At 38.7% G+C, this 20747-nt stretch overlaps 2 protein-coding genes across 6 annotated transcripts in view; one reads left to right on the plus strand and one right to left on the minus strand.

The window, feature by feature from the left end:
• The first annotated feature begins 636 nt into the window (after positions 1-636).
• On the plus strand, positions 637-2590 carry LOC120624728 (plasminogen activator inhibitor 1 RNA-binding protein-like). The gene has a single exon (XM_039891418.1). The coding sequence runs from the start codon at positions 822-824 to the stop codon at positions 1983-1985; it is 1164 nt and encodes a 387-aa protein (XP_039747352.1). The 5' UTR covers positions 637-821; the 3' UTR covers positions 1986-2590.
• A 506-nt stretch (positions 2591-3096) lies between these two features.
• Positions 3097-20747, minus strand: part of LOC120624727 (E3 ubiquitin-protein ligase HECW2) — a 148946-nt gene continuing 131295 nt past the window's right edge. For all 5 annotated transcript variants that reach the window (XM_039891413.1, XM_039891414.1, XM_039891415.1 and 2 more), the window contains 6 exons: positions 18734-18931; positions 16680-16946; positions 11098-11263; positions 10281-10493; positions 9367-9533; positions 3097-4374 (listed from right to left, as the gene is read on the minus strand). In XM_039891413.1, the coding sequence (XP_039747347.1) occupies positions 4116-4374; positions 9367-9533; positions 10281-10493; positions 11098-11263; positions 16680-16946; positions 18734-18931 (1270 nt within the window). In that variant the 3' untranslated portion in view covers positions 3097-4115. The remainder of the gene's footprint in view (positions 4375-9366; positions 9534-10280; positions 10494-11097; positions 11264-16679; positions 16947-18733; positions 18932-20747) is intronic.

Raw genomic sequence — 20747 nt, forward strand, 5'->3', positions numbered from 1 at the left:
CGATGATTATAATATTGCAACTGCGTTTTCAAAGTAAAAAAAAATATTGTTTTTATTTACTAGTTGTTATTTAATTATAATGCAAAGTATGTTTTTTAAAATATTATTAATATATTTTATTTGCAATCCTTTTTTATTATTCTGTTATTGAAAGGTATATAGTATACTGGGATTATGAAGGTAGGGACGTAACATGGGAAAGTTATACAAAATACAACATAGATACAAATTTTACAGCTAGCAAGTTCTAGCAATGCTAATGGTAAAAAATGTTTATTGTATAAGATTGAGTCTGTAATGATCCATGTAAATAAATTGCAAGCTGTATCCAAACTTTTCAAACTTGGTTAACAAATGCTTCTACTACGGATCGTGCATATTCACAGCTCGCCCGCTCACTTGTACTCGTCAACAAATTGCCTGTTTTAACAAGCCTTTTACGTATCACTAGCCTTTTTCGCTTATTGTCGTTCAATTTATTGTAAGAGTTTTACATTATATATATATATATATCTACAACTGTGATCTAAGTGATGTTTACTATTAAGGCTGTATAGCTAATTTCCTTTGCCGTTCTTCTCGGTATCTAAATATTTTGTCTATAGTTGTTATCTACCAAAGACAAATAGACTATCTAAAGTTATGAGAGCGGTCGGCCATTTTAATTCTCCATTCTCTATTCTTGCCGTCATATGGCGTATAAGTGTGTTCGTTAAGCCGCCATATTAAATGAAATCAATAAAATAAGGCAAAATGTCGCCTTACTAAAATAATCCATTAACATCTAGTTTTTGTGTAATTAAAACATCAAGAGGATCACAATGGAGAGTTCCTACGGTGTGGGGATAGTGAATAGATACGCTCTTTTCTTGGACGACGAGTCCGATCCTCTTGATGCGATAAAAGCTCGCGAGCAAGCAAAAGAGCTCAAAAAAAAGGCCAAAGATGCGGAAAAGGAGAATAAGGGTAAACCCGAGGTCAAACCTAAAAGCGGCACTGTCGTCGTAAGGAAGGGAATCAAGGAAACTCAAAATGTGAAGACCCAGGAAACTAAAAGTGGCGATCAACAAAAGAACAAAGGTCCGCCGCGGACGACCGAGCGCAATGCGGAAAGACCTCCGCGTCGCCGCGAGGAGCGCCCACAGAATGGAGCGGTCGTCGAAGGCAAGGAAGGAGCCAGGCCCCCCCGCCGCGAGTTTGGTGACCGAAGGCCTAACTTTGAACGACGCAACTTTACCGAGAATCCGGAAGGAGGTGAGCGCAGAGGCCCCAGGCCGCCGCGCGAGCCACGTGACGGTCAGCGCGGCCCCAGGCCGGGCTTCGACGGCCGAGGAAAGAGGGAGTTCGACAGGAGGTCGGGCTCTGACAAAACGGGTGTGAAACCCGTCGACAAACGCGAAGGGGCCGGTCCCCACAACTGGGGAACGATTAAAGACGATTTGGACGAGCTGAACAAAACTGGATCCGAGGGAGAAGCGCCTGAAGCCGAGAAGCCCGCGGACGTCGCGGCGGCCGGCGACGGCCCGCAGCCCGAGCCCGAGCGCGCGCCGCCGGCCGAGGAGGAGGTGCGGGAGCTCACGCTGGACGAGTACAAGGCTCTGCGCAACGCCCAGCGCACGGCGCCGCAGTACAACCTGCGCAAGGCCGGCGAGGGCGAGGACCTGAGCCAGTGGAAGAACCTCGTGCTCATGGAGAAGAAGAAGGAGGGTGAGCACGACTCTGACGAAGACGACGAGTACGACATCGCCGACTACCCGCAGCGCGTGGGCCGACAGAAGCGTGTGCTAGGCATCGAGTACACGTTCAACGACAACGCGCGGCGCGGCGGCACGGGCGGTCGCGGGCGTGGGGGTCGCGGCCGTGGGCGCGGCGCCCGCGGCGTTCCGCGTGAGCCTGAGGCGGTGCCCGAGGAGCGGCCGGCGCCGCGCAGCCAGGTCGCTCCGCCCAAGGTGGACGACAGCAAGGATTTCCCCTCTCTCGGTTAGACTCAGCGAGTCGCTGTTCTTCTCCCCTTTCGAAAGTACGATAGAGATACAGATTTAAATTGTATGTACTGTTATTTTTGAAGTAAATATACAAAATATTTACAAAGATGTGTATTATATTGCATTCGGTTCAGTCACTGTCTCAACGTTCTTAGTCAAAACCTGCTGGTGAAGTGCAGATTATAAATTTTCATCAGGGAAATGACGCAGGTGAGCCTTGAGTTAGGCTTGGTGTAAGGGAGGGGAAGGACTATCAGTTTATTTTGCGTACACATAGCAACAGTAATGCATATATGAATCTATCATAACAGTAGCTTTTATTGTAATCACATTGCCTTACATTTTATTTTTATGATTTTTTATATCTGATAAGTTTTCAAAGTTGTGGACTGTGACACATAATAAATTAACTCTGTCACAATTTAGCTTAGAGTATTGTGAAATAACCTGTTGCATTTTGTACCACTGTTTGTGTTGACAGATGCAGACTCTACACTGTAAATAGTTTTATAAATGTTTAAAAGATAAGGTCTTTAATAACAAGGTTGATTTTTGTTGTTACACAAACTTCTTGAAAAATAAACATTTTGTATGTGTGAATTTTTGCTTTATTGTTATTATTTTTGAATTAAGTTGCAAATTTCACTTCCTCTAACAAGAATGTCTATCTCTTGCTAACATCTTCCTCCCCCTTGCAGCAAGTCTATTCTAATGAAACACTTGATTTGCTTGGGCCTCTATTAATAATACAATTGTTAACTATGTATTGCGACATCTTTTAACTAAAGGGTGTCAAATTGACATATAAAAATTCATTTATTTTGTAACATTGAATGTCACAAAATAAAGAGCCTGTTTTGTTATTGATTCCTGTTAAAATTGTAGTTAAATGAAGTTTCAAATGTTCTTTCTTACTTTTGAAAAATGCACTTACGTTTCTGATGAAACAATTTTGCCGTCAATATGAAGTAGGATTGGAAAAAAATTCAAACTACAGTGATATGTAAGTAATATTGTATATTGACACATATGATCACTTTCACACAAAACAAGTTACTTAGAATTTACTCATAATAAAACAATATTTAATAGTAGTTAAATATCCAACATAATAGAGCTATATTACTTACAAAAATAAACATGAACTTACACTTGAGTGTAATTTACATAAACACAATAAATAATGTATTTACATTGAAGTACAAACTATTGTTACACTTGCATTAAATATGTGACAATTTCCATCGTTTACAGTAATTTTGAGCATGAAACATTTCCATATTGTTTTGTATAAATTAACAGAGGTACATAAATTTTAGATTAGCAAAATAAATCACAACATCCACATGTCAATTATTATATTAATTACATAAATAGGTAAGTGTAACTACAGGGATGATCAAGCAATATTATGATTTCTGTTGCAGTTATTTTTATTATAAGCATATATTTATATTAGCTGACTAGGAAGTGCTGTTCGTAAATTTTAATAGCTTCTCTGTTATAGCCAATAAAGAGTGTTAAGAGGTAATCACTTTTATGTGTTTTAAATTATAATTAAAAAAAAAACAAATACTGATCTTCTCGAGAGATTAAAAAAATGCCAAGTTATACAATTCTCGAAATCTAAGTTTTAAATAGAATAATATAAATTAGTGACAAAAGCGTAAAACTAAACTTGGGACTTGAGCCCCGATTCACAGCCACAATATACTTCACTTACAATCAAAGCGTTTATAAAGTACAAACCTCAAATAGATACGTGGCTAACTTTATTATAAATGTTCTGGCACACCTACACTACGTACGTACAGCAAATATTATTACACTATCTTTGTTTGTCCCTCAACTATACAATCAATTGACTACTATTTACATGAGAGTCATAAAACTCATAATTTACAGCCGCTAATGGGATTACAATCATTAACAGTACATCAACATTTAACCAGTGTTTTTTACAAGCAACTATTTTATCATTTGGTTAGGGGTCTACCACAACTAAATATAGACACAAAGTTATCGCCAATAAACTTGTTCATATATTATAGATAGGAGAAGCTAGTTGAGCACGTTAGCTTGTCACGACGTGCTTTATTGTTTTCACAACTGCCTTGTCCTTTTTTTTCTTTATTCAATTCCGAAGGTATTAGTTTCTTCAACGGCTAGAAGTAGTTTTTCATGTAGAAGCTGCAACGTGGGGTACGGAGGCAGGTCTAGCCTGTTGAAGCAGGTGTGAGCCCTTGGAAGGGACTCGATTCGTCCCCATCGTTCTATGCAGAATCGCCGTGGACCAGTGGAGCCGCGCAGTGCTGAGAAACCTTCGTAGGGGATGGAGGATGTGCCCGTCACGAACTGAACGAGACGAAGGCGCTGTTCATTTGTAAATCTGTAAGGACAAAAACAGATAGTTAATTTTTGTTCGTAAAAGTACGAACACAAAAAAAAATGACTTTTCACTATAGACACCACCTCCTCCTTTCAAGCAATAAAAAGAATTTTCAAATTTGGTCCACAATTATAATTGACGGAGAATTTTTCGTACAGTAGGTACAGTTGAACATAACATTGTCCTCCTGTTTGTAAGTCCATAAATAAAAACCAAAAGACTTCTTTGGCTCTATAAAAAACTTGTGGCCCATTTGTATCGGGAAGCTTTTTGCAAAAATATAGCGACTGAGATGATCGCACTCGAATGTCATTTCTCTGTTCGATAAAATACCTACGCAAATTGAGAGAAATTACCATAACAGGCAACATGTGCTAATCACGTTACGCAATCTTCAGCTCTAAATTGGTACCATGTACCTACCTAATTCAAATCTTTACGAAATCGATTCAGTAGTAGTATTTCAATGAGTAGAGTATTCCGAGTAGAATTTAGTATCAATGGAAATGAACAACATGTGCGAATGAATAATATAACCTCTTAGGCATTCTGTCTCGTCTTCTAAATTTTTAAAGGAATGACAGCTTGTTGTTTGGAAAAAAATTCGTGCTATTTAGTTTAGTTTTAAGATTTGACAATACAGTTTCTTTAAACTGATTTAAAATACAGTGTCGTAGTCTGATATTTATTAAAGCCTGGCTTGGGTTCGATTCCCGCCTAGACTTGGAAATAATTTTTTCGTGTTGTGCGTACTGTCATTAGATATTTGAAAATATTTAATGAGAGAAAATTCAACCTCAACTGTATAAAGTCAACAGCGGTTTTATGGAAAAGTATCTCTTTTTATATCACTAATCTCGAAAATTAAAAAATTGCTCTAAAGTTTGATGTGAAAGTTACATATTTTATTCAGTAGTCGTTTTGCTTAATAAGTTTAACTGAACAAGCGAGTCTTATCAAAATTCATTTATTTCTAGTCGGCCTAGTTTATAATCATATTTGGGACGTCAAGTCAGTCTTTATGTAGTGACTACCACCGCCAATTCGGAAGGCAGATTCTACCGAGAAGTGCCGGCAAGAAACTCAGCAGATTGCTCGTATTCAACATCATTTTACAGTTTTACAATCTTTAGAATTTTCCTATCTTGCGAGAGATCAATGAATCACAAAAGAAATGTAAATTTATTCAAAATAAATTTTATTTACTTTGTCACTCCTTTATTTGTGTCGTGGTTTCTAGAAGTCTCGACTGCTTCTTAAACACCTATTACTATAACATCAAATAATGTTTGAAACATTACCTATATTAACAAATTGAGTTTTGGTTTTACAAAATGACCTTTACATCATCACGTCGCCATTAGGCGAGATCGCGGTCTGGGGCAAAACATGTTAATGATAACGAAATGTGGTTACAGATTGACAATATCTGTAATAATATTGTGAACACAAATGTATTTCTCTTATCACCTTGTTCGATGACCACATCCTTCGCTTGTTATCTTATCCTTGAGTGAAAAGGAGTAAAAATAGCTAGGTAGATATACGTTCACTCAACTATGTGCCAAATACTCAATTACCTAAGTACATACAGAAACCGTGTACAAGACTAATAAATAAATAAATATACTACGACAATACACACATCGCCATCTAGCCGCAAAGTAAGCGTAGCTTGTGTTATGGGGACTAAGGTGACTGATGAATAATTTTATGAATAATATACATAAATACTTATAGAATACAGATAAACATTAAACACCCAGACACTTAAAAGCATTCATGTTCATCAATGAAACATTTTCCAGTTGTAAGAATCAAACTCACTGCGCGAATCGGACGTCCGATACTAATATGCTTTAGCAGTGGTTATATAATGATGCTTCAGCATCAAAAAACACTCCACTTTAGTAGTGTTTCTCGAACAGGAAGTTAGTCACTTAATTCCATTTAGAAGTTGACAGTAATTATTTTACCTCTAATGTATTAAACATTTACCATAAAATGGGGAAAAAGGGAAAGTGTGAGTTATCAACAATCCTCGGGTGTGGCCGCGCCTTCTTCACTGTTTTTGGACACAATGCACTGTGCATGCCGTAATGGCTGAATGAGGTTTCTTTATGTTCAATTCTGTCGCCAGTTACAATGTTTTAGTGGGTAGTGAATCATATTATCGGAAGGTACAGCATAGGCTAGCATAGGTATATTGTAGAAAACTAAATACCCAGGGGAAAGGATGAAATGTGTAGGTATCATCTCCCACAATTTTATACACTCAGAGATGGGTGCATGGGTGAAAATATTATCCAAATAATTTACTTGTAATATTAAACGGAGGTAAACTTCTCTTTTTCCATTTTGCGGTACTTTAGCAGTGGAAAAGTGAATTCCATCCAACTCCAACTTATGCTAGCCGTTTATACATAACATATTTGTTAGTTAGGAAACGCTAAGACTTTCCTGCGTAAAATAAAAAAATGGAATCAGGCAGATATGATTTTGATTTAGTACCTTCCTCTAGAATCAGGTTATCTACTGATAACAAAATAGATTTCTAAAGTCTGACTAACAGAACAAGTTTAAGCGTTAAAACTATATAAATGGATATAATATGTTCAGCACCAGTTCAGTAGATAAATTTTTTAGAAAATTAGTTTACCCTAAAGTTACTTATAATGACCAGATTTTATAGTAAAAAAAATGGCAAAGAAATCTAAAATGATACTTGTTTACGTTTACGTGCACTCAAGACATCTCTTAGCTAGGTATCTATTGGGAACATTTAAACTCTAAGCTGCTAGGGTCATGGCATAAATCTTATGATTATATTTATCTTCGAGCAAGGGTTATCGGTTCTTTCGGTATTCTAGACTATTTACCTAAATACTTGTGACAATCACGTCTCAGTTTTTACATTGTTGGACCGGGTATGAAGAGATATGATATAGGAGTTTGTCAACGTGATCAAATATACTTGATGAGATCCGGATAAAGTACTGAAATAACTACTCAATGAGTTGAGAAGTTAAAGAGGTAATGGGCGGGACATAAAACTGAAGCCCCTACACCGAGAAACGAAGTGTTGCCAGAACCTACACCATAGATTCACCGACAACATAAAAAGAGCCAATTCAAGTGGTAAAAGTTTTCTCACTTATCACGGGGCCTTATCCTCGGCGAGGCGTGTGAATATCCCTACACAAGATGATCCATTTAGATGATGAACTAGTCGCAGCCAAAGTGACCTAGCAGACAAAAATAACTTCTAGTTTAAGGGGCCTTCCGTTCTTTGCGGCTAGTCAATCCGGTGAATTGCAAGCTTTTAACGCACGCACCAAGCGTGTCTCGAGTACTCACCACTTTTGGTAGAAATTCGTCAGAACAACCGCATTATTAAGTGAAACCCTCAGCTTTTTTTTTGCCAGAGACGTACAATTACTGCTGTCCATCTTGTCGTACCCTTTTGAGTGAACTTGAGGTTTTAGCAGCTGACGGCTAACTTAGCCGTCAGCTGCTAAAACCTCAATGGAGGACTAGGCCAATAACATAACTACCGAATTCCCTTAATAATAATAATAATAATATCTTTATTAAGACAACTAAGGTCCACCTTTGTTAGTAATACATCTTAAACGACTAAGTTAGTATTTAAGTTAGGTTCCCTTAAGTCAAACATCTGCGGAATAATTTTCTTCTTCTTGAGGCTTCTGCTATGTACGGCTTAAAGTGCCATTGTTACGTCGACCGTTACCGATCTATTGTTCTCGCTACTATCTACAGTTCCCGATTGATACCGGTTGTTGCCAGGAACAGAAGCATTTCTTCGTTGGGATTTGTGGAGCCTCCTCAGGGTATACAATGAATACATAAAGGATCCTACGCTTATGCAGGTTAGGGCAGTAACATATGGCAGGGCTAGGAGACATGGGAAGGAGACAAATATTGTAACCCCCGATTATATTCACTGACAAGGAATATAATTGACTCGTCCATGTGCCAAAGCACAGAAACACGAAATAGGAGAACTTTATTCCCGTTTATTATTCATCATCGTCATCATCATATCAACCCATTAACGACTCTTCACAATGAGAAGGGGTTAAACCCAACACGCTGGCCCAGTGCGTATGGGTGGACTTCACACACCTTTGAGAACGTTATGGAGAACTCTCAGACATACAGGTTTCCGCACGATGTTTTCCTTCAACGTTGAAGCTAGCTTAGAAAAGTTAGAGGTGCGTGCTGAATTTCGAACTCCGTTTCCATACTATCAACGTTTATTTGTATATTATAAGTATTTATATATATTATATTAATATAAATATTCATCAGCTATCTTAGTCCAAACAACACAAGCTACGCTTACTTTGGGGCTAGATGTCGATGTGTGTATTGTCGTAGTATATTTATTTATTTATTATTGGAATGAATGGATACACTTTTATTGTACACCAAAGAAAAAAGTAGTTAGGTACAGGCGTAAAAGAAAAAAAAACATAGAAAGGAAGTAGGTGGTGCAATAAATAAGATATTAACATTACACAAATATATAAAGTCACTATATAACTATAATACGACGTCATCAAATCAGGAATGAGGAGATCCGTAGACGAACCAGAGTTACCGACAGCTCAGCGAGTGAGCGAGTCAGCGACAAGCTTAAGTGGAAATGGGCGGGGCACATAGCCCGGAGAACCGATGGAAGTTGAGGTTCCAAGGTGCCGAAATGGTGCCCCGTACAGGTAAACGCAGCGTTGGTCGGCCCCAAACGAGGTCATCAAACGAGTCGCTGGGAGCCGCTAGAAACAAGCGGCCCAGGACCTCCCTACAAAAGACCTATGCCCAGCAGTGGACTTTAATCGGTTGAAGTGATGATGACGATGATGATGATGATGATATATATATATACATATCACATATTATTTATTAATATGCAGCGACGTTTCCAGTTTCCACCAGCTTGGCATTCAGTATACATGTTGCAGGCCTCACCTGTCGATCGCTTGCCAGAAGCACAAGATGACGGGGTGCGAGTCGTGGTACCCGCCGCGGTACTCCGTGTTGTTCCGCCAGTCTGGCACATCCAGCTCGGGCGCACCCGCTATGACCAGTTCAAGCTCGCGGGCGTCGAAAGCTCCCACCAGCCTCGGGTCCACCACCTGTACACACAATCTCATTGCTTAAAAGAACCGACTCCAATTTGTTTGTCCCATAGTAAACCGTTCGGCTAGACTAAAGTTGGTCCTGCGAAAATGTAAGCATTTGACCAATGTCACATAATACTATAGTTACTTATACAGAGAACATTTACTATTTTGATCCTCGAAAACAACTAAAGGAACAAGATTTGCGAGTATTTAAACCTTATATAATAAACTAGGGATAGTTTAGGTTGAGTGCGATGCAATGGGTGGCCTTGCATGCGTAAGTCGCGAGATTCTACAACTACACCCATGCAAAAAACCTCGTTATGGCATCGGTATGGATTATATCTTCAAAAGTAAATCCAAGACCTAGAATTAACTGTCACGCAGGATCAAAACTTTCTCGTTGCTTAGACGTTTCTGCGCCCCACTTATGGAACTGGGGTTTGGTGTGGGTCAAGCTACTAGGCTAACAGCGTCAAAAGAAGGCAAACTACACCCGCACTTACCACTCGTTTCGCTTATGGCACTGTAGAGAGGTAGTTTTTGTGTAGTTCGAACTACTAGGCTAGCAGCATCATTAAAAGGTATTCTAATCCATCTAGCCACTATTTTTGCTTATATCATTGTGGCGGTGGGTTTGGCGTAGGTCGAAACCTAGTCATTCAATCTGTTGTACGCACTTCGTGGCAGGCACGTTTGGTCGAGCTACTAGGCTAGCAGCATGAAAAGAAGTTAATTTAGTCAATCTAGTGTACGCACCTCGTGGAATCCCCGCACGAGCCACTCGCTCTGCTCCGCCACGCCTCGCTCCACACGCCACCGCACAAGGCGCTCCAAGTATTCCTTTTTGTTCCGCTCCGTAACTGGCACGTCCCGCCCGCCCGTCTTCAGTTCCCGCTCCAAAACGCGTCCGTCCGCGAGACGCTCCGACACCGCGAACGTCAGTTCCAGCGACGACACGCACCGTGCCGTCTGTGACCAGATAAAACACCTCGTTTCATATAATTTTAAACATAATTAATACATTGACAAATAGCTTTGAAAATCAATTTAATATTTATAGGCGTGTAGTAAAAAAAAGTGTGTTTGTTTGTTTTTTACGCCCTAACTAAGGCTACTGCAGGGTACTTTATATCCCTAGAAAATAAACGTAAACGTTCCCGTGGGATTTGTAAAATACCGTAATAAATGCGAGAGCTAATTTTTTAAATATATTTTGTTTGATATATTTAGGCGCCAGAGCAACCTTTTCTTGCCTACTTCTTCTTGGTAGAATCTGCATTCCTACCTACGTGGTAGTCACTACAGAGTGACCTGACCTGTCAAAAGTGCTTATAAAGTAGTGCTAATTTAAATAAATATTTTTTTATCCAATTCCAATTCAGGACCGAACCTGAATTGAAATTAAGACAAGCCAAGTAAAAAAAATACACAATAAAATATCATAAAGAAGCTACAAATCTTATTTAGCAAATCCCCGATTTATTTCCATGAAATTCCCCGAGGTATGAGATTCTTTCTTTTCTATCAACACTTCTTGCCTCCAAGGACTATTAGGAGAAGTTTTAAATGTTACCTGCAGCCATCTCAGTGATGCAGCGAACTGTGCGTCTAACGCATCAACGTCCTCCAGCGCTGGGGGCAGTCGCAGCAGAGCGCGGTACAGGGCGCGAGTGAACCACGCCTCCAGCAGGTAGCCGTGAACCAGTGCGAGACCCAACACGCGGCCGGAGAATCTGAACCTGGCAGACAAAATGTTGCATATACAGTGATGATCATTAGCCCAACCGCATATGCCTCGGCTCGTAGTAGAAAGAGGGGTTATACCGCCCAACATAGACGTGGTCGAAATAGTGCAAATTTTTAATGTCAGAGTGTCAATCCTAGGTTTTAATATCATAAATGCGAAATTTTGTTTATTTGTTCTTCCTTCGTGCCTTAACCAATCAACTAGACTTTTTTTAAAAGGACGGAGACCTTAACCTAACATTTTTAGGCTATTTTTTATCCCACGAATAAACGGTTCCGAGCGTAATATACGCGGACGAAGAATGTGGGCAAGTCCGTTAAAGCGAATGTCTTATATTTAATCACTTATATGTATAAGCGACTGACTTGACTGAAAGTGATAACTATCCCTACGTTTTCAACTCGGAAATGAGGAGATCCGTAGAGGAACAAGAGCTACCAGTGTAGCTCAGCGAGTCGCGAAGCTGAAGAGGCAATGGACGGGGCGTTTGACCTTTGGACGTTACTTTGGACGACACACAGGTAAACGCAATGTAGGTCGGTCCCCAACGAGGTGTTCAGACGAAATCAATCGTGTCGCTGGAAACAAGCGGCCCTGGATCGTGGATTTTAGAGCTCCCTACAAAAGGCCTATGTCCAGCAATGGACGTCAATCGGTTGATTGACGAAAATCATGATGATGGTATTACAAGCGTGTACTAAATTTCAAATAATTAAGTGAACACAAAAGTAAGCTATTGTGCGATTAAGTTTCACATGTTTTTACGTGTTTCTCAACCGTGACTGTCGCAGGTACGAAGTATCCAGTGGGCGCAAAAACTAGAAGCACCTGTACACCAGTAAGCGTCTATTTGTACAGTTCGTAACCAGATAGCGGATGTAATGTGAGATTTTTGAGGCTTTTTTTACAAAGTCCTTCGTTTAACCTCCACTGTGTTTGGAGACGTGTATTAAATTGAATGAGTTTGTACCAGCAATGTCTACTTATGATCTGCAAGAAAAAAACTCAGTCATTGTTATATTATTTTGTTAGACCTACATTAAAAGTGACAATTGTGTTTTATAACCATCCACATCCAGGATACGTTTGAAATATATGCACAAAATTTCATCCAAATCGATCAGCACTAATATTATAAATGAGCAATTGTGTTTGTTTGTCACCTTTGTTCGGTTCAGCCGTTAAACCGATTTTGATAAAATTTTGCATACATGTTTCATCAAAGAGTCGGGGAGATATGATATATTTTATCCTGGCAAAGCTGTTGATAGGAATTACCCGCGGGATTTGAAAAAAAAGCATTTGTTAACCATTCATGGCTTAGCGGCTTAACTTATCAAAAAACGGTTTCCTGCGAGATTTTAAAAAGCTTAAAATAAACGCGAACGAAGTCGCTGTCGAAAGCTAGAGTTTAATAATGTTTTATAACCATGGCGCACCATAAGACAATAGCCACTTCTCGAAATAAACTTAAATATGATCCTAGAAAGGAACCCATGGTTGTTAAGATACTGGAACTGTGTAGAGAGGTCGCCATTAAACTGCGGAGCACGCGTTCAGAAACAAATAATCGTTGAAAATAATTTGTAATAAAAATATATAGCCTGTGCTGTGACTAAACAGCATACACTCGTAAAACAATCAACGGAAGTCCATGCATTGTGAATGACAATTAAAACGTACCATAATTGATTTAAAAAAAAAGTACAATGACCCGTTTGTTTGTGATTGAAAGAGTGGACGCCTTTATAACACGCGGTGACGATACGACGGCGATTCAGTACGACAATACGACAAAGATTGAACATAACAAGAAAAACAAAATAAAATAACAAAAAATAAAGAATCAATAAAGAATAATTAAGAATCTCTATATAAAATACCATTAATCAATCAGTGATTAATATAAACATATGTGATCAAAAGCTTCTACTAGCGTCATAGCCGCGTAGAATTTGTTTCTTATAAAGGGATTGATTTCTCTTCTCCTCTCTTTCTTGTAATAAAAAGTAGCCTGAATATGGTATACGCCGTGATATATATAAAATAAATGTTAAAAAAACGACTCTTGAATTTGAAATTCACAGGAGTTGAATTTGAAACTGCGCAATTGAATAGGAACTTCTTTGGCTTTGAGAGACGATGCAGAAATGAGGAGATATCTTGTAAAACTTTAGATTGCCACTCAGCGATTATCGCAATAGAAGCTTTTTCTCATTTGGACCTACAAAAGTAGAATATTGTCTGCTAATAAAAGAATAACGATCGTCACATTAATTTTGCTACCCTGTAAGATACGTATTGATAAACCGCCATCGAGCTAAAACATGTTCTCAAGTAACGTTTAATCTGTACCTACTTAAGATCAAACTTACAGATTTAAAACAATCGACTGAGAAATCGCTTTTAACGTAGGAACTTGTAAAGTTTGATAGTTTATCATAAAGATACGACATGGTTTTTTAATAGTTTACTTAAAGATTTGTCTTGAATTATAAACTGCCCGAAAGTTAAAAGCACTCGGGAGTAAAGAGGAGTTTTATCAATAGGTCTAGTCACCCGGCGCTTCGTAACTGAATGTTTTTATTTTGTTCTCTTTTTATTATTATATCGCTCAGTGCGTCGAAATTGCCTTTTATGTGCAGTTTATTATTGTTATATTACTGAACCGTTAAACACTAGTACCGTAACAATGTTATTGCATCTTATCTATGCGCGCTCACAAATATCAGTCCTGCGATGCTAGCAGTAAAATTGATTAGCTATCACGATTCTGAATTTTTGGTACGCTTTTTTTTTACCGTGTAATTACAGCTTGATGATCTAGAAAAACAAACGTTAATAAGCATTTACGAAGATTAAAAAAAGCATTTAGAATTAAAAAAAAGATAAGATGACCCGACTAACTTCGTACAACCTAAAGAAAGAATCTATGGAGCGCCATGAATGGGAAGTTTACCAAAGTGGCAATTCCGATAGAAAAATTTTTTTTTTTCGATTTTTTGTATAATAGGTTTTATTCCTATTAACATTATATTTTCCACATACGTCCACCTGGAGGTTCTAAATGATTACAATCGATTTACCAGAACGGACATTAATTGGTGATATCGGCATATAGTCTGCGAAAGGTGCAGAACTCCTTTGTGGGGTTGAGCTTGGGTATACGCTTTTACAACATGATTCCTGAGGTAATTCTGGACCTACCGTTGCATACATTAAAAAAAGTGTAAAAACACGTCAGGTTACTATACATTTGATGAATTTCTTAATGGCAAGGTAGATTTGAAGCAGCCAGCTTCGCTCACATCTCCCGCAAGAAAGAAAAATGATTGTAAATGTTGATGTTGGGAAAGAGCAACTAAAGAGTCTTGTCGGCTCTTCTCGGTAGAATCTGCTTTCCGAACCGGTGATAGAGTCATTATAAACAGACATACTTGACGTTTGACAAGTGCTTATAAAGTAGGCCTACTTGAAATAAATGAAATTTGAATAACAAAATAAACGTAAATTCAAAGATATTTGTTACCTTATAATTATGTATTTACAACTACGAGACCGCTAGTCTTAAGTCCTAGTGCAGTAATAGCCTTTTTTATAATCCAGCGTTTGTGCAATAAATAATTATTGCGTACGAATAACAATAGCGTAATCTGTTTTATCGCAATTCGTGACAGGGATCGCGTGATAACGAGATAATATCAGATTATGCAGGACTCGCTCAGGTCGATGATTACGCCTTGACTGATTAGCATACATTTTTTATGTCATAATTATAAATTTCTGTGGTGTACAATAAAGTATATACATACATATATATTTATACATACATTTTATTATGTTGTGAAAGTCATAATAAATACAAATACACAATTAGGAAATTAAAAAAAAACTTCTATAGCAATACTGCCGAAGATTCATTTTTAGAAATGGCGTTAACAGTCGCCATATTTAATTTTCCGTCAGGTAATTTCTAGACAGTGCCACTCAGGTTAATGTTTTTTTCCAATCCTCTAGAAATCAGCGCTTGAAGTTAGCACGTAACTCTCGAAGTATTAGGTTTTTTATGCAAATAATTTAGTTTGAAGTTAAATGTAGTTGTTACGACGATATTCCCACTATAAATGGTAAAAATGTTATGTATGCCAAAATTGCATTCTTTTTAATTTCTCGTTAAATCTTCTTAATTTTATTTGATATGAAACAATGGCAAGTAAAATAACGGCTTCGGCTTTTATTTTGTGATTTTGTTTTGTTTGTGAATACACTGACTACTGACCATAAATCACTGACCTAATATGAATACGTCAGTGATTTATGCTAGCTATTTAAATAGAATATTTCCCCAAGATACGTAAAGCGCCATGCAAAGCTAAGAATTGCTATTTTAAATCCCGCCGGTGTCTTTTACTAGCTGCTTTTATGGTATAAATATTCTGAAGAGATCTGTTCAACATTGCTGAAGGGTCAAACAAAACTGCTGATGCCGTTCTTTCCGAGTCCAAGGCTGTGGGTTCGATTCCCACAACTGAAAAATGTTTGTGTGATGAACATGAATGTTTTTTGGTGTCTGGCTGTTTATATGTAAACTATAAGTATTTATGTATATTATTCATAAAAATATTCATCAGTCAGCTTAGTACCCATAACTAGATAGATGATAGGCTAGATGTGTGAGTTGTCGTAGTATATTTATTTATTTTATTTATGAAAAGGACACCTCACGCATTTAACATCAGACAGGATATTTATGTGGATAGTAGAAAAGTTAGGGGAATTAAGTATTTACATTGAACGTTTAAGTTCTTAAGATTAACAGACTCCTTAAGATTAGGTTACGCAGAAAACCTAGTTAAAAATGCGTTTAACTTTCAATCGTTTGCAGCTATCGTTCGAGAGATAATCACTATTGTTACATCGCTTATTCATCATTTTCGATAATAGCGGTAATCAAGTCGCCATTTAAAAATATAGGTTTTAAAACATTGTTGTTTTAAATACATTTGACATCGGATGGGAGCGGTGATAGCCCAGTGGGTAGGAGCTCGACTTCCCTTTCGGGGCGCCGAGTTCGAATCCCAGCACGCACCTCTAACTTTTCTAAGAAAGGTATGTGCGTTTTATGTAATTAAAATATCACTTGCTTCAACAATGAAGGAACACATCGTGAGGATCTGCATGCCTCAGAATTCTATATAGTGTTCTCAAAGGTGTGTGGAGTCCACCAATCCGAACTAGGCCAGCGTGGTGTCCCTAATCCCTTCTCATTCTGGGAGGAGACCCGTGCTCTGTAGTGGGCCCGTAATAGGTTGATGTGATGATGACGATGATACGGCTTCTGTACGTTCTTAACTCTGTGTCTATAGGCTATAATGATGAATGAAATTAAGTTGACGTTTCTCACTCACCACTCATGATGGTTGTCAACGAACGCGGACATCGGTGATACGTGCACGGTGTAGGTGTCATTCGCCGAGTACTCGAACAGACCATAGTAGGGGTTGAACAGCTCTCTGGATAGCAGGAAGAAGAACTCTCTGCTGGGCCCGCCGTAGTCCAAGCCTTCCTCCCCATCCCACAGTACGCAGAGCTTGCCCTTCTGGAGCTCCTTTTTGCTGCACGACATTATCCGCCTGAACGCGTCTTCTAGAAGGTGTTCCCGGCGTATGTGCAATCTGTAATTTTTCAACGCAAACGTAAATTACATAATCATGACTTATTTGCGATCAGCATTCTCTATTAACTCCAGACGCGACAGCGGTGATAGCCCAGCGGTAGGAGCTCGACTTCACATTCGGGGGTCGTTCGAATCCCAGCACGCACCTCCAACTTTTCTAACTTATTTGCGTTTTAAGTAATTGAAATAACACTTGCTTTAACGGCGAAAGAAAAGAAAGATCGTGAGGAAACCTGCACGCCTGAGAGTTATACATAATGTTCTCAAAGGGGTGTGGAGTCCACCGATACACAATACACAATATAATATACACAATACTGGACTAGCCTTAACCCCTCCTCATTGTAGGAGGAGACCCGTGCCCTGTAGTGGGCCGGTAATGGGTTGATATGATGATCATGCAAGAACGAAGGGGTGTTATAAACTTGACGTGTCTGTGTGTGTTTGTGTGTGAGTGTATGTGTGTGTGTGTGTGTGTGTATCTGTGCCATCGTATTGCCCGAACTTGATTTTGATTTTGTTTTTTTTTTTGTTTGAACGGTGAATTAGTACGGATTGTTCTTGGCTATGTTTGATGAAAATCAATGTATGATTACATATTTTATCACAACTCCCTCAAGATCAAATGAAATCGGTATCAAATGAAACGGCTCGACTAGTAAAATAATGTATAAAATATAGAATGTTTTTTTTACAATTTTGAATCTATACACCCTCAGTTTTGAGACTAAATATTATTAGTTTCAATTACATTTGAAAAGTGTTGCCACACTATTAAATTACTTTAATGTATTGGCGACTATGGGGAATATAAAGGAAACAGACAGCAGTCCTCTGTGCTACTACTACTGTGATCAAACACGTCTGCTCAGCGTGGCTTTTGATAATTATAACAAATAATAATTGTAATAGCAAAATAAACACATTAGAGCAAACGAAGATATTCTATTGCTTTCTTTTCCCCGCTCTTTATATTTTACCCTGGACAATTAAACGAAGAAGATTATACGAGCACTTTTCACCGCGATGTATATGATTCATATATTCCAATTTACTATTCCTGATATATATCTATTCAGTTCAAACCGGAGAGAAGTCTAAAATTATATATTCCAAATGTGCTCCTGTCGCTGATCGAATCTCGGACTGTAAAGGACCTAAAGACTACAGCAGCTCTCACCACTGCATCCGAGCTTGATTAATAAATGGTATGAAAATAAATGTTTTGGTTGCCAAAATGATCGCAGACTTTCGATGTAGTACCTTCAATATGTCTTCTTAGCAGTGCTGATGCCCTGTTACTTCACACCGAACTTTTGTATCCAAAGTATTGAAGAGAAAAAATCGTGAGGAAACCGGCACGCCTGAGAGTTATCTCCATAATGCTCTCAAGGGCGTGTGTAGTTCTACCGCAATAGTCCAGCGTGGTGAACTACGGCCTAAACTCTTTCTGTAAGGAGACCCGTGACCTGTAGTTGGCGGGTAATTTTAGCCGTGTGGCGACGGCAGATCAGAATATAATGGTCACCAACCCTTCTCTACCCGTGAGCATCGTACGAGGCGACTAAGAGAATATATAGGGGAACGGGCAACAGCGTTCTGACTAATACTACTAACATCTACTGCGCTCACCAACCCGTCTGCCCAGCGTGGTAATTATGACCCTCCCATTGGGAGAGGCCTTTAGTCCAGCAGTGGACAAATGTCATGTGCATCAAAATGTCTCTTTTGTCAGAGTAAAAAGCTATCGTCAGGGTTTCTTAAAAAATCGTTTATAGAACTTACTTTAACTTGCCAGGCCCTTGTCCATAGCCCTTGCTCTCGAGCTTCCGATAGAACGCTCTCAATTTGGCCTCAAAGTCCCTCCTTTGCGGCGCTGGTGCCCTGGTACTCCTTGTTGCGGCCGGCGACGCGACGGGCGAGGGCTCTGCCGTTGCACATCCCGATGCAGGTACATAGCTCATGATCTCCTGCTCGAACAGGCTGGAAAAGGAAGAGAAGGTATTGTAGCATCGATACGTGTAAAAATCTACGAACATAGATAGTTGTGAAACTTTAACACAAAATGGCATCGGTGCAATTTGCCTTCTCTTTTGCTGAGGATAATCAAGGATGCGAAAGATTTATTTTTTTGATATAATTGATGGACCAAGCATGTGGCCCACCGAATGCTAAGTGGAAAACGCCTATTAACAGAGCAACTCTTCGCAAGGCATGCAGGGAACACGTCCTGCAACGTTCCGCCTCGGTGTCCATCAACCTGAGGTGTAGGTGCTAAGCCTTAAATGTCCGTACTACACCGGCAACTGCGCCCTTCAGATCGGAACACAGCATTGCAACAATGCTGCTTAGCGGCAGAAATAAGCATGGTTGTAGTACTTCCCCGGACGAGCTCTGTCACAAAAATCTTTAACACTTCTAAAAAATCCGATCGCCTAATAACATATTAGCTGTTTCGTTCAAGTGGGAGAGGCAAAAGTTTTTTAAACTTTAGAAAAACCTAAACCTTTGAAGAAAGTTCTTTTGAAGAAAAAAGAAAACCTTTGAAAAATAATCCACGCGTGCATGACGTGTACAGTTATCAATTATAAAATTTAAAAAAAAAAATGTTTTGTTCTGAATCTCTTTGTGATTCGTATGTCTTAGCCATTGCATACAGTTTATCGTAGAGTACTTATAAGATGTGTTTTGTTTATTCTAATCATCAACTTCGAAGACTCCAAAAACAACTACAAATTAAACGCAAAACCGTATAAAATCCGTGTCCGACAAGTCTTGAGTCCGTAGATCCGTAGGTCCGTAATAAAAAAACAGACCTATGAATCTAAGGACGCAGGCTAGACATTTAGCCTTAGCTCAATTCAATTTAGGTTAATGTATTTAGTTAGTGGCTAGTGATAGTGAATTAAAATTCACTTTCGCCACGTATCCGACATCCGCAAGTGATGTTAATATGCGAACGCATTATTGTTTCACTTTTATACATTTCCCTCTTATGCACCTCTCACATAACCTTAACCGAAATGATCGCCCGGCGTGAACGTGCAATGCCAGATGCTAATCTGCTCTTTAAGACCTTATCATAAAGACTATGAAGACAGGATGTGCTATACTTAACTACAGTGGTTACCAGAGCGAAAATTATTAAATTTGTATGCTATACATTTTTTAAGTTGGAGTCGCTCATTCTCTTCGAGCTAACGATTTTATTGGCCGGCAGTTTTATTTACAAACATAAATAACATACCTTCTTAGCTTTTGATAATTATATTTTCCTATGGGAATTTTCTTTGCTAGGCTTCTAGGGGGTCGTATCGTGGTATTATACAGCCTGTATACTACAGATAATATACGTATATAACGCGATTTAACACTTTGGCTACGAAATGCAAAAAGGAATTTTCAAATCCGACCGGTAATTTTATGAGTCTAGATTTTTCCTTATTAGTGTTATTTCTGCTGGACACAGACGTCTCTCATAGCATAACGATGTTTATGCTCGTTTTCACTAACGTCGGACAAGGCAATGCCAAAGTAAGTAACGCCTAGCGAAGAATTTACCTTCCACCAAACGATTTTCACTAAGCAACTCATACAACCTAACTTGTCTATGATACTTGCCAAACAGTGTGGTATTTTGTATTTATATTATCATAGTTTTCATTTTTCTTATGGATTTAAAGATAATTAAAAAAAAAAACGAATTTAATTGTTTCTTCCTCTGTCAAGTATCAGTTTACGAGTCCCCTAAACTTTAACCTCCAACCCTTTTAGGCTGCTCCAAAGTGGCCATGCAAGT

Source organism: Pararge aegeria, chromosome 6 (assembly GCF_905163445.1).
Source record: "Pararge aegeria chromosome 6, ilParAegt1.1, whole genome shotgun sequence".
In the NCBI taxonomy this organism is placed as follows: Eukaryota; Metazoa; Arthropoda; class Insecta; order Lepidoptera; family Nymphalidae; genus Pararge; species Pararge aegeria.